This window comes from Plectropomus leopardus, chromosome 22 (assembly GCF_008729295.1).
Source record: "Plectropomus leopardus isolate mb chromosome 22, YSFRI_Pleo_2.0, whole genome shotgun sequence".
In the NCBI taxonomy this organism is placed as follows: domain Eukaryota; kingdom Metazoa; phylum Chordata; class Actinopteri; order Perciformes; family Serranidae; genus Plectropomus; species Plectropomus leopardus.
The window spans coordinates 12,051,268-12,069,994 of NC_056484.1; the positions used below are offsets into that span (position 1 = coordinate 12,051,268).

The following is an 18,727-nucleotide window of genomic DNA, read 5'->3' on the forward strand; positions in this document are numbered from 1 at the left end:
GCAGAGAAGCCAAAAAATAATAATGTTACTTAATAAGTGAGTAACAAAGCATAAAATGAAGTGGTGTATTGTAGTTTATCATTTCACCATCCGACTTGTGCAGTAATTTGTCATCACTGCCAGTGAATTAAAAGATGCTGTTAGATTCTGGCTTCACACAAGAAAGACCACTAGGTGTCACTAATATCCTTCTGTTAGCCTTAGAAAAGTGAGGGGTTTTTTTTAAGAGTTTTAGTAAAAGTTATCTAGTTTGTGTTAAAAGCGGTGAGAACTTTGCTCTGAATTCTTTTATTTACAAGAACTGGAAAAAAACATCTACAAAGTGGCACTGAAAACCAGGAAGACAGTGGTGACAGATACCAGTAAACCTGCAATGGAGCAGTTTGTGGTGTTCTGCAGCTTGTTTAAATACAGCAACATTTCCTTGTGGAGCAGGTTTTACTGCCAACATGTAAGGCTACTCCTTAGATGAGAAAACAGAAAACACTCTTAGGTATTTCAACCCCCACACCCTAATTTGAATGTTTTATTTACCTCTTGCAAACAATGTTTTTGTTGTTTTACCCTGACTTTCATATGTGGTTCAAAAATGGCTCATATACATTTCTTTGGTTATTATTTCTAGAAATGGTTCAGCCTTATTAGTTATTCCTGGCAGGTTTACACTATACCTCAGTTGCAATTAGCAGCCATATTACGTTTTTTTTTACAATTTTAAATTTGGTGCATGTAATTACAGTTTGACCGCAGTGCAGCATTGACTAACACCTGCGTCAGAGAATCCTCAGCTCCGATTGGTTGTTTTTGTACAGCGGTGTGGGAATCTGGCAAATGCCATTAGAAGCATTATGAGGAGGAGAAACTTGACTTTTTGTTTTTTACAGAGTCTCATTCACTACTGTTTGGATATAGTGACAGTTTCAGCAAATATGACAAATAGATATCCTTACAGAAGTAAATCCCAATAACATAAGATCAAGTGAAGGCCTGTTAAAATGTATCTAGATGAAAATATATGAAATGCATGTATTAAAGAAGAAAATCAGTTCATTGGACTGACCTTCAAGCTTCAGGTGCTGCACAGCACTTTCAGGCAGCGAGTGAAAGGAGTTTCCAGGGAAGTAGGTAGACGGGTAAAACACGTGGGGCTTCCTCTGCTTCAGGATGTGCTGCAGCAGCTCATACAGCACGTCACCTGCAGAAATGTAAGAGGTCAGAGGTTACCACACAAAGCATTCCACGCCTGCATAAAATGGGAAATTAGTGTTTGCGTCATCCGCAGAATCAGTTTCTCCTTCTTCTTCCCTTTTCTTTCCAGGCAGTGGGGAGCTTAAGCAATAATGGAAGAGTTTGTGAGGAGTTAGACACCACATTAGAGAGACTGTGTCATGAAAGCTCGTCACAGCAACTCTGGACATGTTTTGTTATTAGAAAACCATTTCCTAGAAATTCAACACCTAGTCTAATGACTCAGTGAATGCACAGGAGTTCACCCCCAAAACAAAGAAAACATACTTTTCCTCTTGGCTGTAGTGCTATTTATCAAGATTGTTTCGATGTGCGTTGTCAAATGTTGGAGATATCGGCCGTAGAGATGTCTGCATTCTCTTGAATATAATGGAACTAGGTGGCACTCGGCTTGCGGTGCTCAAAGAGCCAATGTATGTAGGAACTATTTTCTCTCTACCAACCACACCATGTCACCTTGCAGGAGGAAATGTGCAGCTACTGTGGGTTCACCTAGCACCACTGAGCTAGCTAATGTTACAGTTTAGTCAAGGAAGACAGGGGGAGGGAGTGCTCAAGTACTTGATTTGGACGTCAGTATTCATGCAAGGTGCTGAGTGTTTTTTTGCTTTCTAAAAGAAACCATACATATGTATAATCAATATAAATGTGAACTGACTGTATTGTATCAAAGTTTACATTTTTTGAACGAGATGCAGTGATGTAATCCCTATCTTTGAATTTCTGCACAGATCCATATACCAAAAAAATGATCGATCTGATCAAGCTGCACGCAACATTTATTGTTGTGAGTCAGACATCACTCCACCTGCAGTTACAAGCAGAATGACCAGCAGGCATAAGAGTGATGTTTGGTGGTAATTTAACATGAACAGTATGAATGTACATTGCAAACTCTGTAATATTAAACTTGCATATCAACACTAAAGTACATGCAGGAACGCTAATCCCCGTATTTTCGCTTGGATGTTCACTTTGGACTGTATTCTTCTGTCAGATTTTTTTAGGCAAATACTTTATATGGAAATACCTTAAAATGCCCATTTCTAATTCCTTCATGAAAGTGTTCACAAGTTCTGTGGAGTAACTAGGTCATAATTTCTAGAGAGAGACATCTCTGTTGAGTTTTTCAAATTAATTATTTTTGGCGCTTTAAGCACCACAACCCGAATGCCATCTAGTTCCATTGTACTGGAGAGAAAGCAGACATTGCTGTGGCTCAACTCACACCAAAACAATCTAGATTATTAAATAGCACTACAGGTAAGAGGAAAAATATGTACTTAATTTTGGCGTAAACTGTCCCTTTAAGAATATGTGCTTCAGGAGGCATTTCAGGCTACACTGTGGACAACACGAACTGTTGACATAAGTAAATGGGCCGTAGCTCTATATGACCCTGGTATTCTCCTCTAAGTGGTTATACAGTAGTGGCGACCCACACACAAAGCCTGAGCAGGAAGTTCACTGAATGATTAACAGCTGTTTGTTTTGCTTCAACACCCGACAACATCGGCTCCTCTCCCAGCGTAACTAAACATTTACATGGTTAACAACTTAATATTGAGTACGGTGACAGTGATTTTTAACAACATTACCTCAAAGATGTTTTTAGAAGGCTTACCATAACAAGGAAATGATTCTCATAAAGGAAGTGATGGTGAACATGCGCACACAAACAAACAAACACACACACACACACACACCCCTTTCAGTTCTCACTTTCTGGTCCTGTGGCATTGACTTGCAGTGTGGGGAAAATTCCCGCTTACTGATTCTTTAAAGCACTGATTCCAGATTTTAAATACTAGTTTTAAACACATTTTTCACCAAAAAGGAATATGTGCAGCATTATAAAGCACAGTTACTGGGAAATCAAAGAAAAAGGAGAAAGTGTCATCTTAGAGTTAGTCATAGCTGATATTTGAAACACAACTTTTCAGGCTTTACATTTTCCCATTCTACATTTTCAAGTCTAAACATGTAGCTGAAAAGTAGCTCTACAAACTGTGCAGCTTATTGTGGGATGTGAGGTTAAGACATTCCAGGAAAAAAAGTATTATTCTTAGAGCTTCTAAAAGGAAAATATGGCACACAGCAGGGACTGATGGGAACTGCACCCTTAAAGTCCCCTAAAGGAGGAAACAGACACATCACAAGCCAGAACGTTTGCTCTGTTCCCTAAAATGAAGTTTTCACTGATGTCACTGACAACTGGGCCAAAACCACCTTTATTAAAATGTAATCAATCGCTGTCAGCTTTATCTCTCCACACCCTATGTTTTTTGGGAAAAAAAATGTGATCAAACGTCTACAGTTGCTGATGCAAGAAACCATTTACAACAAAATGATGTCAGTGTCACACAGAGACGAGTGGAGACAACTAATAAAACCTACGATGATGAATCACATTTTCCAAACAAAAAATTCCCCCGACCTCAATTTCTTAACAGGATGTGAAAACAAGCTTGACAACAGCTGTCAGCTGGGCCACGTCTCTCTGCGACTCCAGATTATTCCTCACAACGTGTAATAAAATTTAAAGGGGCACATTGGGGTCTCTGATTATCGGAAATAAATACTGAACTCAGCAAAGCCCAAACCCTTATCTGCTTTCTGTTTAATTGTTAAGGGGATCAAAAATGACTTATTCAATTAAATTTTTAAATCCATAAATAAATGTTCAAATAAATTAATCGTTTATGCGTTAGAAAAAATAACAGATAAATAGAAGCGAAATTAAATACATAAATGAAACAAATAAAAACACAGTTAATTGAAATATAATCAAAATCATATTATGGCCAAATGCAATATCCAAAATAGTGGAAAATGTCAGTATATCCCAAAGCCCAATATGACGCCTTCAAATGTCTTGTTTTGTTCATAACCCAAAAATATCGAGTTAACCATCATAATGGATTTAAGACACAAGAAAATACTCACATTTTTGAAGCTGGAATGAGAGAATATTGACATGTTTTTCCCTTAAAAAAATGTACTCAAATTAGTTGATTAATTTACAACTAATCAATTAAATGATTATTAGTTGCAGCTATACAGCTAGCTAACACCAGTAGCCGCATAAAGCTTAGCTTTACAAACCAGAAGTGAGGAAAAAAGTGAATTGATTCTGTGATCAATCATGTTTTACAATGAAGTTCATTACACTTACATTATTGACCTAAAATCAAAAAGTTAAGGAAACACATAGATGAAATGTATTTTAAATAATTAATTCCCTGATTAATTAGCAACAATGATTAATTTATTCATTGAATTATTTATCGGTGTGGATTAGCTTTTATACTTTTGTTCTTTTCTTCATCAATTCATTTTTTTCAGTTCTTATTTCAGCATTTTTAGTCCTCCATACATCTCCAACACTTATCTGCACTTTAAATGACCTCAAATTTTGTCATTTTTTCCAGGCTGTGTAGGGTTTATTCTGTGCTTTATCTTTGTATTTCACAACACTGACAACTCATTTCATCCCGCTCCCATGACCGTCATCCTGACCCACACAGCACTGCCTGACGTCGTGACCTGTAAAATATCCAGGTCACAAACAGATATCGAATCCTGTTTCATTTCAAAAACAGAAATCCGTTAACTTTTCTTTTTTTGCACTGTAAAAATACATGGCCGCTAGCGTTGCCAGGGCGACAGCTGAAGTTGGTTCGTACTTCCTGATCAACCGTCCCCTACTTCCTCCCCCAGCAGCCTTGCTGTAACAGCTGCCTCTCCACTGTCGCCTGATACCGCCTCCACCCCTCCTCAGCACTTTATTGATCTTATAAAGGGTGCAGTTTTGCTGTAAACACATTGATTTTAAAGCTACATCTGTGCAGGTTTTCATGGACAAATACTGTTGTATTGGTCTAAACCACAAAGAGAAACAGCTGGTTGAGGGGGATTTCGAGATTAATTATGGTCATGGATGTTCATTAATCGCAAGTTTCACCCATCTGTGAGGGCCCCAAACTGTGCATGTATAATTTTATTTGGTCCTATCAGTCATTTTGTGACAGCAGGTGTCATTTTTTCCTTGCGAGAAGGGAATTTACTTATAATTGCAACAATGTTCCATGATTTTTCTGCAACTAGTATGAGTGTTTCCATGATCTAAAACTGCTATTTTGTCCTAGTTACTAAATCCTGTTTTCCATTCTGGGTCCTGCTCCAGTTGGACTAAAGGAACCAACTAATGAAATCAATGAAAGTGAGTCATTTGAAAAACTTGTCTCCAGTTTTCCCATGCTGGAATACACTTCTAATATCTCAAAAAATTCATGAAGAGGTGGAAAAAGACAAGTACCGGAGTGGGGGGATCGGTAGCGGAAGTCCTCCTTGGTGAGCAGCAGCAGGGCTTTGCCGTTCATTTGGAAAGAGCCGCTGGTGATCGGCCGCAGAGCAAATTCATTCTCGGCCCATCGCAGCCACTGGGCCACGTCCTCCCTGCTCCAAAAGACTGGCTGCAAACCTGGAGGGGAGAAAAGACAGAGCAGGGTTCTGGTAAAGAAGCAACAAAGTGGAGGTGATGTGGGGAAAGGAAGGAAGAAAGGAAGGATGAGCTCAGAGAAGAAGAGGCAGAAGGACGGGGGGTTGGGGGCGAGGAAGGAAGAAAAGAAGGAAAGGCAGGAAGGAGGGGAGTGAGGGGGAGGGAGGAAAGGGGGAGGGGAGAGGAAGGAAGGAGGCAGAGGCAGTAAAAAGGATATTGAGGAAGTGGAGATAAAAGCCAAAAGGAGGGAGTGATTACGGGAACGGCAGCAGAGATAAAGAAAAAAAGATGAAGGAGGAGACAGAGTCAGAAAGGGAGAGGAGGTTAGAATAAAAGATTAGAAGATGATAGGTTAAGGGGAAGAATACAGAATGAGTCACAAAGATAAAAAAGGGTGAGGGATATGAGAAAAACTGTCCGACTGTTATTTTATTTGATCTGTTATGATCTGTGCTGCTCTTTTCTGAACTGCAGACAGGCACATCAGAGGACAGACAGTTTGTTAGTTTGTGTATAAACCATGGATGTATTAGTATAAACGGACATGGAGGGAAAGAGAGCTGGGGAAACAGCAATGACGTTGTCTTTTTTTCTCTTTTCTTTCTTTTCTTTTCTTTTTTTTTTTTTACTCCCTCGCACTCTAAAATGTTTCTTTCACTGTCGTGGGAACAGGAGTGTAAAACATCTGCACTGGTGACCGACAAGCATTTACAGGCAACAGGGAAAGAATAGACGGACTGTGAAAATGTGTTGTGTAATTCTGTTGAAAAAAAAAAAACATTTCTCAGGTCTGCTGTGAATGCAGGAATATTGTTATTGGTAGAGCTAAATAGAAATGTTTTTCTTCTGCATTGAAGATAGTGGCAACTTGGTCAAATTCTTACAAATTAGCCTTCCGCACTTCACCCACGTATTAGTAGTCCCGTGCAAATATGGCTTATGTCATAATCACACGTTTGCAGGGTAAAGGCGTAGCCATATTAGTGCTTTTCACTTCATGACAGTTAATTGTCAGAGATTTGGCCGCCTAAAAAAGTCTTCTTCAGCATTTGGCTTTACTAAAAGACCCTCTAAGGAGTTGGAAATTCAGTTTTTCTGTTAAGGATATACTGTTTTAATGGTAATTATCATTATCGCACCTAACCATAGCTGAAAATGCACAGTGCTAACCAAGCTAGCAGCTAGCGTTAGTCTTAGCTCCACCCTCTTATCCAAATACGGTCACTTTCGGCTCCAAAAACAAGTTGGCGCCAACCAAAATGCCAAACTCAAGGCTTCGAAATGGTAGCCCGCAAACCAATGGATGACGTCAGTGTGGCTACATCCATTATTTTTACACAGTTTTTACACAATTGAAATACATTTGATTATTTTTGCCTTGAAATACAATAATTCTGGAGTATTTGTACAAGTATTTGGTTTGTGGTGCCTGCGCTACAAACACTGGTGCACAAGCTAGTTATCTTAATGGCAAAGAAACCATCTTATTCTAAATAAAAGCACAAACAGCAATACTTATGTTATTAATGACTTTTGAAGATTAACAAGTACGCTCATAAAGAAAGCAATAGTAGCGTTATGGCTACCATCATCACCACAACAGCTCAAGCTAAAATAGCCTGAGCTGTTGTGCTGTTGTGTTGTGGCTGCTGTTTCCACATTGCTACAGTGGGAGTGCACAAATACAACTCCCCTAAAGGCAACTAATTACATACAATCTTTTTTTTTTCAACCAAGAGATAAGATTTTTGGTCAAATTAACTAGTTACAGGAACCTAAATAACGAAGAAAGACATGATTTTTTTCCCTTATAGCTAACACCAGAGCACTTCGCTTTATTTGACTATACTAGCATCCTCCTCCGTTGGCTAATGTCATTTTATGGAGCTGTAATCAAATTATATCTAGACAGATGAGGTTTATTTTTCAACAGCTGATTGTCTGTTTTCTAACTCTGATATTCTTGATATTGTCTGACATAACAGGAAGTATATTTTTAGTGTTACACATTCATGTTTTTTGACCGTTATTTAGCCCTGTTAACACAGATACTGCTACCTCATTGAATCATTTTACACTCTTGGTGTATACCAACGATTTACAGTATGACTTACCTCCCTTTCTTTCTCGTTAATGCATATACACAAACACACAGACTTGCAGCAGAACGATCAGAACACAGATGACACCCACACAGAGCATAACTACTCATTTCTTACATCTCACTTATCACCAGGCCTCAAACACTTCCTCTGGGAGTCGGACAGCTGTTATCTTTGGCCGCCAATGTCACTGTCACACAAGTAATAGGAACCTTGTGCTCGCTTTCAGCCTCCCCCCCGCCTCAGATCCCCTGACCCGTCAAACAGAGGAAGTTTTCACAGAGAGCAATCAATATAAAATGAAACCCTGTCTAGATAGTCAGATTCCCATTTCTTTTCTTCACTTCTAGTCCTCCATATTCAGATAGGCGACGCGAGCCCTGCCGATAAGCGCGGGAAGGCCTCAGTTATCTGGAGCACAGCTTACGGCCTGTCAAGCTCTGACCCTCAGCTTGTCAACAGACATCCTCAGAAAGTGTCAGGTAGTGGGATACAGGTGTTTTACAACCACAGGAGCTAGTGGTGGCCAGATAAGGAACTATATTTCATTGTGTTTTTACAGGATCCTTAGTAGAAATCATAGCAGGGCTACATTATCTCTAGCATGTTAAATATGATGTATGTATATATTAATTTAAATCCCTGCTTTCAAATGTATGAATAAAGCAGAGGGCAACTTAATACATCAGCAGTAAGAGAACAAATATTCCCAGATTTTGACTGCTTAAATTTGATGTCCCTTTTGTCGCTTCTTCAAATGACTTTAAATTTAGCTGGACTATATAACGCAGACAGATCTAGGATGCACTGGAATACTTCTGACTGACGACATCACTGACTTTCTATCAATATTGAATCAAGCTGCCATCTGCAACGCATGCACCAGCTGTACGTTCGTCTCTTGCGGCTGACTTGTGAGCGCAGTGAGGCCGGGGCGGGCAGCCATGCAGCCCGGGGTCGCGGGGTCATGGCTGCGGTATGCTCTCTCTAGAGCCGGAGAGAGGTGCTGCTCTGCCAAAACCCCTCCGAGATCCGGTCTGCCTGCCTCCGCCATCTGCACAGAGCCCAAAGGAGGAAGCAACAAGGGGAGCAGAAGGGAGGAGGAGGAGGAGGAAGGGGGCCCAAACAAACGTGTCCCACAACGTACTTTGGCAGGAAGCAATCCAGCGTGGGCTCTGTTTCAGCACAGGAAACTTCCTGCGGTAGGGTTAGAGAGCGACGCCGGGAGGTTTATTAACAGACAGCGGTAAGACGAGAAAAGGAAGAGTGGAAACGGAAAGGCAAAAGTGATGAGAGCGGGAGCGCATAGTGTGTGAGGGCAGGGGAAAAAAATATGGTAGATGAGGCAAACAAATTTGCAAAAAGAGGAAGGAAAGTCAAACAGGAAGGGAAACAGATACTTGGCCAGTTCACACAGTTGGACATCATGCTCAGCTTGCTCATATCTAATTCTTGTGACTGTTTCCTATTCAAGGATGTAACCAATATAAGAGTGAAGACTGTGAGCTAGTTCAGGCAGTCAAAGAGCACTCACATGGTATACTCATCTGATAATGAGCATGCGACAAAAACAACACAAAATTGGCAAACTAACGGTTTCTTTATGCTTTGTTGGTGCTATTTGGTCTATTGACTACTTTACACGTATACTCACTATTTTGGCTTCACTACACAGAAGAAATATGGTTTCTGCTTTGACCAGTGGTCCACCTCAGCGTCCACCGTTTATTGTCAGTTTTGGACCATCAGGCCCTCTAGAGTGGGATTATTGTTGATGAGGAGCAGAAGTTAAAGCATCACTTGTGTCACTGAGTGAGCTGTTTCTTCCTCATACTGAGGGGAAATAACAGTGATGAGATCTCTTGTTTATTCTAAAAAAGGTAATGTAAGGATATGCCCTCGTCATTTTTGCTTTCTAGTGTGGACAGAGTGCTTAAGTATTTACAGCAGTGTAGTGTAAAACTTAATGGCACTGTGTTCATTGGCAGCAGGATCAACCTCAGAATCAGATTAAATGTTTTCCAATAATATCTAACTCTGTACCCATTTATTATACTACAGTGAGCGACAAAAAGTCACTTTTTTTCTCCCTATTGACGTGTGTCTTTGTCCTCTGTGCTAACATTGCGCAGCAGGCTGCCAACGCTGACAGTTGTAAGTGAATCACAAAGATTTATTTGCAGTCGTGTCGAGGCTGATAGCATCTGATTTCAGCTGTAAAACCTGAGTCACACTCAAGTTGTGAGTTTAAGGATCGGGTTTTGTATCTCACATCCACGCAACGCAGACAGGAACTGATTCTAGAAAAGATTGAAGCCTTTCTGTTGCAGTGAGACACAAACATCCTTTGTTTACTTGGAGGAGGAAAGGAAAATGGATGGCATGGACCTGGAGTGAGAGGAGAACAGAGAGAGCACCTTGGACCCTGATACTCAGTTCCCTCAGCACATTCACACACTTTCCCGAGCTGATAAATTTGTCCTCTCTGGTTGTTTTCTGTCGGAGAACGAGTTACAGATTTGTTGCAGGTTACAGGAAGAAAATCAATTCCAGTCTTCCTTGTCATCAGTCTGCCTTTGTTGAATGCATCTCAGATTCACAGCGTTCATGAGAGTGAATACGTGTGTGCGTGTTTAGGAGTATGTGTGTGTGTTTACATTGAATAAAACCCTCAAGCACGACAGCAGCAGGATCCCAAGCCCTTGACTAAACCGTGGGCTCCTAATCCTCTCTGATGACACATAATTTTCACTCTGTGGTTTCTCAGGCCCCCGCTCATGCATACTGACACACATACACACACAGAGCGCACAAGTTGCCAAGGCAACTCATAAGCGCTTGGGATGAATGAAGGGAAGAGGAGGATGAGATCACTGGTATCTTGTTTCGTTGTTGCGGTACAGAAGCCCTCAACTTCCCCCTCGCAGCCAGACGAGTTAATGAGGTCCGTCCCGCTGTGGAGCTTAGAGGTCCTGTCCAGACTCACAGTTTCACTCCGCACATCTAACACTGACACTGCCACGTATGTTTCTCTCACCGAACCGAAAGCTGCAACAACTGCTTCGATACTTGACTGACAAAGAAATGCTGTCATCATGTCCTTTTTTTAAAAAAAAATAATTTTATTTTTTGAGGCTCTGCTAGCAATTTTACATATTCACATTCCCATGGTGTGTACAGAACCATTTTTGTCATAACTTTAGATGACCTTAACTGAACACGAACAGACAGCAGGAGTTATATCTCACACACACAACACAGATAAGACAAACAAAACATGATAAACACAAAACAAGTCGGTTTCACAAAACAAAACACAAATACCACCACACTGTTACGGTTACATTCATATTGTTAGAATATGCTGTGGTCAGTTCCCATGTAGGTCAAGCCAAGTCCAGTCCAGTGGGGTCCACCATGATCAAAACTGGCTATCATGTCCCATTTTAAAGGGCCATATTTTTTTGGAAAAACATTGTGCCAACAGTAGGGTTGGGCACCAAACTCTACACCAAATTTCAGTACATGAGTGTGCACCTGAGTGAGAATGCCAGGTTCAAACAGGAAGCACAAGTGCTGGGAAGCAGGCCATTGAGCTCGGTCAGCTTCCTAGTGAGCCGAAACTATCGCTGTGGTGCCAATAGTTTTGAATCTGGTCAAGTTACCTTTCTAATTTGTTTTTGAAAAAGCCTTGAACCACTGCTGTTTGTAAGTGTGTTTTTAAATTACATACTTTCTCCATGCAAAATACTGCATTATAATTTTATTGTTTTTTACATGTTTAGAGTGTACTGTAATGTTTGAAACTCATTATTTAATAACACTGTAGGTCTGTATGTAAAAGGCCAACTAGAGTCAAGAGTTGAAACTTAGCTATAGTTATACACTCTTTGTGCAATACATCAGTCTCATCAATTACATTGTCCCCATCAATTTAATCAATTCAAATATTTCATATGTGTATGAGACTAAATGCTACATTTTACACAAAAAATATTTTAAATTTAACTTGGCTGCATTATTACCTTTAAAATCAAAAATTTTTTGGCCAGTAAAGAATTATTAATTTCCCGTACATAGTGTTATGTTATCTGCAATTTGGCCATTTCTATTCGATTGGTTATCTGTATATTTTAGTGCATGTTTTACAAAGTTGTAGTTGGTATCATCCGATAAAAAAGTTCAGGTATGAGAATCAGTATCCAGAGGGAAAAAAATAGTTTTAAAGCATCTCTACTCTGAGCACCACAAGTCTAGTGCCGAGTAGTTCCATTATATCTGCAAAAAGGCAGACATCTCTATGGCCAATATCTCCAAAACTCGGCAGCTCACACCAAAACAATCTGGACTGATAAGTAGCTACAGGTAAGAGCAGAACTGTCGCTTTAACCATATAGCTCAGTATTTAAATATAAAAGTAGGATGCCACTTAAGAAAAGCTAGTAGGGTTTGGGGAAAAAGATCGACACAGCATAGTATCGCAATATTTTGCTTGACAATATTATATCGATAAATGGACACCAAGTATTGATTTTGCATTCACGTATATAAATCATTAATATTGAAAATACAAATTCAACTGTTGGTAGTTAACTAGAATAATAAAATCAATTGCTTTTTCAGTTCATTAGATGCAAGTTGCTTCACTGCAAATGACTGCTGTGAGATGAACCTGCTGAAAACAAACAGATGCTGACAAAGTTTTCCTAACTGTTAGAAAAAAGTTAATAAATCGCAACACATGACAAAAATGTTTAAAATCGCAATAATAATGTATCATGATGCAAGTATCATGATAATATCATATCAAGGGGCCTCTGGTGACTCCTACCTGTAGAAGCTGGTATTACAATACCAAGTTTTGCTAGTTTAAACCTTTTTAACCAAGGTTAAACCTTTGAAACCTGGATCAACATCGCTCTTCTTGTGTTGCATTCAGACACCTTTCACTAGTATTAAAACCTTTGGACATTGAGCAAATTGGTTTGATTCATTTCTAAAACATAAGAAAAAAGGCAAAAAGAAATGTCAAATTGCAAAAAAGTAGTAAAAGGTGACAAGGAAATGGCCTGAAAATTAGTGGGGGGCTTGTTTACTGTCAAGATTCTGGATATTATAAAATGTCCAGAAAACTATTCTTACATATTTTTAGAATTATGTTACAGACAATGCCCAGGTGTTAAAGGGTTAACTGTGCTGACTGTGCTCTTCTTAAGATTTATCTAATTTAAGGTATTTTGGCAGTAAACCAGCAGCCTGTATGCTTTGCCTGTGGACACACAACAGGCTGTTTTCACCAGCATTTTGTTTTTAGCTTGGTTGGCAGATTTGAGCAATTTAAGGAGAAGTTTTCAGTAGCACTGGTTCATGATAAAAGACAAAAGTCTCTACATGTGAAGGCCAGACTCTCAGTGTCAGGCACATTTAATCAGAAAATAAATCACCAGGATCTAAGAGATTCAAAACAAAGCATTAAAAGGGGGAAATGTTAATTAAATTTTTTATTTCCTGTATCTATTCTTAGCATAACAAGTAATGTTTACCAAAGGTCATGAGTATTTTGAATCATTGCGAAACAGCTTCAGCATTTTTATTTATTTTTTTTAGTGCGTCACACATTTCAGAGCCTTTCTCTTTATTTGTAAACCTGGAACTAAACTGCATACAAGTACTCTTTTGAGTCATACTGGAATCGGAAAGTCTCAGCTATTGTTTTTTTGATAAACTCTCAACACTCCAAATATACACGAAGTCAGACGAACGGCTGCACATAGAAAAATTCTAAGACAGAGGATTTCAGCTTCGCCTGACCTGCATGAAGTATAACTAAATAAACAAAAAAAGAAAAAAATGCAGCGCTGCATCAATAAGGCTGGGACTTTGCTCTCCAAACTCAGAGCTCCTTAGTCACTCAGTTCTTCAGTAAATGTTTGCCTATTCTCTCGAAGCAGAAGTAGGCGGATATTGGTCTTGCTATCTCAATAATGAAAAGGTTTTTCTTTCTCCAGACAGAGAAGGAGGAGGAGGAGGAGGAAGAAGGAAGGAGGAAGAAGGAGGAGGAGGGCTGACCGTGACCTTCTGACACCTTGAATCACAGACTTGTGAGTATGAGAGCTACACATCTCCACAGTTAATACTCAAATCCCCTCAATTTGTGTGTTTCTGTACATTGATTCGCTGTCAGGTGGGTGCGGCAGGGGAAAATCCACCTACACACACAAACACTTTTACTTTTCACTCAGGAGAAATCCCCCCCGCCTTTCTCTCATATTCATCCTCCACTTCCTCCAGAGGCATGCACGTGCCTGTCCCCGTCCAGCAAATCTGGACTTCATCCAGTCAAAACAAACATAAAACAGATCATCAATCACACAGAACTTTTATGGCCAGGAAGTAGCGCGACCTGTTTTTGATAGCTTGTTGTTGAGCGCTGGAGCAAGCCGGCTCTTGTAGGTTAGTTCCTGAATCCAGCGTCAACTGCCACTCTTCCTTTTGTTCAGGAGCCAATTTTTTCTCCCTTTTTTTTTTGGAAAATGCAGAAGCTTCAAAGACATTTGTTCACTCAATCAAAAGGCTCCTGCTTGTCTGAAAGACACACACACACCCTTATACTACACTCTTTTTTTTCCTCTATCCATGTGGAGAAAGTTCATTCAGCATTTTGAGCAGCGTTAGGTGATCACTTCTACTGCTCGACAGTGTTTCACAAGCTTTGTATCTTGAAGGGGAACTCCAGTTTTTTTTTAACATGGAGTCTTTTTTTACCATGTCTTTGTGTCGAAGTGACTTTAGGGAACAACAACTTTGGAAATTGGTCCAGTGTTGAGAAAGAGCTCAGCAGCAGCAGCAGCAACCAAGAAACAGGCTGCGATGTAACCACTCTGGGCATGTTTGCATCGTCGTTTTACGTCCATTAAAAGGGCCTTTTTTGTTGCTGACAGGCTCAGATTTGAGTGTCAGACAACTTAACAGAAAGGACCCGACAGAGAAATGATGTGTTTTTCTGTAACTTTCACTTGTTGCGGTCTGTTTTGTGTCAGAGTTTTGTTTCCTCAACATGCCAAGCCAACGGTCAACCATCAGTCAATGGTCGTCAGTTTTTACAGTTTTAGCAGTGTGTTGGCCCTTGTTGGCTTTTTTTTTTTCGGCCAATTCAGCATACTGAATCTGTGTAGCCTATCGGTGAATGTTACTCTGGCAGTCCAGCTGTTTTGGTTTTTTTTGTTTGTTTGTTTGATCTTTAAATGAGCACAAATTCAATCCTGCATATTTATCAAACAAACTTTAATATAACCTTTCACATGAAGTGTTTTTTGAAATAACTGTTTCAAAGACCTTTTTTAGTAAATGTAAAATATCATAATATCCTCTCTAATATCTGTTTCATATTGCTTCGAATGTCATCTTATTCAGCGAGGCTAATATCATTCAACAGCGATGCCCGGTTGATTAATGGGTGCATCCCTAGAGGTCAGGATATCTATATCTTACTGCTGTCATTTTGGGGATTTTGTTTTTGATCAGTCTTTTGCACATCAACAAACTTTCTAAAAGTGCAATATAAAACTGTTTTCTGCTGTTTGCATGACGATGAAGTTTCTGTAGGTGGTCTGTTTACTGCTCATGCCAAACACCCCACATCTATTCTTCCTTTTTCTTTTTCCAAACATGTCAGAGATATAAAAGCTATTAATATCGCGGAAAATATTTCATTAACTGGATATTTATCAAGAAGAAAAGCAGTTGTGCTTTTGTGACTTTTCCTAATGAAGCCTGACATCGTCACGCAGTGAGTCAGTAATACGAGTGTGTGTTCACTGTGACGTTTCGAGCAAAGCAAACCCCCCCTGTCAGAAACGCCATGTGGAGTGTGTCGCTAACAGGAAGAGAAGGGGGCTGCGCTCAGCTCACTCGCTGGCATGTGAGAACAGTTTCCCTTTCAGAAGAGAAAAGAGAGCGAGTTCAAACACACACACACACACACACACACACACACACACACACATGCTGACACACAACAACAACAACAACATTTATTCAGGAAGCGCCGTCTGCCCACTCAGGAAATTCCTGAGGACAAGAGCTGCTTCCAGGGGCAGGAAATTTCCCCTCAGAAAGACCAAACACACAACATAAAAAAACACACACAATCTTTATAACACCAATTCTCCCACACAGTAAAACGGGTAATATACCACAAAGAGAGACACACCAAAGGAAGCTGTGGGGGGGGGGCGTGTTGCAGTCATGTACGGTAACACACACAAACTTACTCATATACACACACACGCATACAATGTACACCTACACTACCTCTGGCGAGCTTTGCACAGAGACACAAGATTCACTCACACTCATCCACCCACTCACACAAGCATTCATAGTGCAAACCCAGCTGTGAGCCTGCACACACACACACACACACACACACAGAGAGACAAAGACACACACTAAGGAAACCAGCCAGTCTTGTTTCCATGGACATGGATTTTTTTAAATCATCCAGTTGGATATTTCTGCTCTTGCAGCCACTCTTCTGTTGTAGTTCATGAATGTTTATTGTAAAATAACGTTGAACGCCTTGTGTTTTAGACCTTTAAATAATTCAGTGTCTTCCCGCTGACTCGCTCTCGGTTGCGTCATGCTCCGACTACGTGGGAGCCATGTTGAACGATGTTGCCTGGATTGCGATTGAATTAAAATCCGACAAATCCACTTCATCGTTTAACGCCAGCACTGCTTCATTGTGAGTGGTGGCAAAAAAATCCCTCCCAGGCCTTTTAGCATTTGTGTCATTTTTGACACAGACGAACAAATAAAACATTACGGGTGGTTGACAACAATCCTCCGCCTGCTGTTTAAAACTGTACGTTTGTCTACTCACAGACTAATCTTGCTGGATTATTCCTTTCATGACATGCATACTGTGTTGGTTTTTTTTTTTATAAAAGACAATAAAATGACAACAGTAGGGTCCTTTTAAGCTTAAGAGTCTGGGCCTATAGTTAATAATTGCAAAATAAAACTTATTAGTTTTTTTTCTTCTTCAAAAACACAAAATGAAACGTGACAACAACACAATAAACACATCAAGTTTAGTAAAGAAATACTTCCACATTTTGGAAAATATTCTCTTTTTTGCAAAGAGTTAGATTTATGGGATTGATACCTCATGTGTATACCCTAATTATGTCATTACTGCCAGCCGTCAGTTAGCTAAGCTTAGCATAAAGACTAGAAACAGTGGAAAACAGCTCACCTGGCTCTGTTCGGAAGTAAAAAAGTCAGCCAACCAGCACCTATAAAGCGCTAATAAACACAACATCTTGTTTATGTAATTTATATGGGGCATTATGTGCTCGACAATTTCTTAGTTGGGCACAGTGAGTATCATCGTGAGGTTACCAGGAAACCAGCGCAGACTTCAGGAAGTCACTAAAATAATCCAGATATGTGCCACCTTCAGAAGAAGTTGCCTTTACAGTGTTCACAAGAAGAGACGGTATGAATGACCCCTCTCGTGGTATGCACGACCTTGGAAGCAGACATTTTCTGAATAGATCATAGGTTGCGGGTTATTACATGTTTGCTTACGTTTTTCAGAAATGGTAGAGTCCATGGAGGTTCATTTTTGGTAGTTAATATATTATAATAAAACGTAATTCCAACTGCTTCATCTTTTTCCTTCATCAATATGCCTTAACGTTTCCTGCATTGCGGTAACTTGCTAAATTCTTAGTCTTGATGACTTCTAGCCACCAGCAGTACTGTACATGTTGCTGTTGCACTGCAGCGACCTAACAACTTGAATGCCAAACATATTGTGTACTTTCCATTGTGTAACCAAGAGCTTGCAAGTTTCACATGAAGGCAGCAATAGCATGTTGTTTATTGCGCTGTTGGCAGACAGATTTTGTTGTCTTTGGACAGAGCCGTTACATGCTACCTGTTTCCTCCTCTTTGCAGTCTTAAGCAAACCTGCTGTAGAGTTGTAATAAACAAATAGATATGAGATTGCATCAGTTTTCTTATCCATGGTGTAGATGCTTCTCAAATATTCTAAAATATTATTCATTATTCAAATTTAGGTCATTAAATGTCATCCTATTGATGTACAGTATTGAATGGCCCTTTTTGTATATAGCGCCTCCACATCTTGACTCGGCATCACATCAGTGCAGTTCAGCTCTTCATGTGTTGTTGACTTTATAAACAAAATACAAATGCATGCAAAATATATTTCTTTTTACAGTGTGATGCCACCCTTTATATAGTCCATACAGTAAGATTTTCATTTTTTATTTTCAGTAATTTAAGTATTTCCATGCTCATTTTTTAGCATTTTTTTCCCTTAGTAACATAAAAGCACTTTTTTGTACAGCAAATTTATATTGCCTGTCATTTGAGACAAAGACACCTTCTCTTTTTTCTAATTTAACTTTATTTAATGTGCTTTAGCACATGTCTACAGTTTGTTTTTTTTATGCACGTATAATGTGTTTTTACAGTATGTATGAATTTGTTTTACCTTGGATATTAAGCATCTTGGGAACAAAAACTTGCTTCATAACAATATATATTTTATCTTAAATGCATGTTACTATACTACATTTGGTGACATTTAACTGCACAAAGTCAGTTTACATTAAATAATAAATATGAGAAAACAAAACAAAAAATACTTAAGATATGAACGCCCAGATCTAAACATTTGAAGAAGCAAGTGATAGACAACAGAAAAAGATGTTTAATTCCATATTTTTACGTGGTTAGGGTTTGTAGTGTCATGTCTGGCTGAAAGGGTTAATATCGAGCCTGGTAGCATTCTTTAGTGTGAGGAGCAGGCTGCAACTCTCCCCGATCTAATCCACTTCCT

General features: G+C 39.5%; 1 protein-coding gene across 1 annotated transcript in view; it reads right to left on the reverse strand.

Annotated features, from left to right (window-relative positions):
* LOC121961173 (transcription factor ETV6-like) overlaps window positions 1-18,727 on the reverse strand; it is a 33,039-nt gene that overhangs the window by 4,115 nt on the left and 10,197 nt on the right. Inside the window, 2 exon segments of the mRNA XM_042511051.1 lie at window positions 1,061-1,195; window positions 5,567-5,731. Of these exon segments, the coding sequence (XP_042366985.1) occupies window positions 1,061-1,195; window positions 5,567-5,731 (300 nt within the window).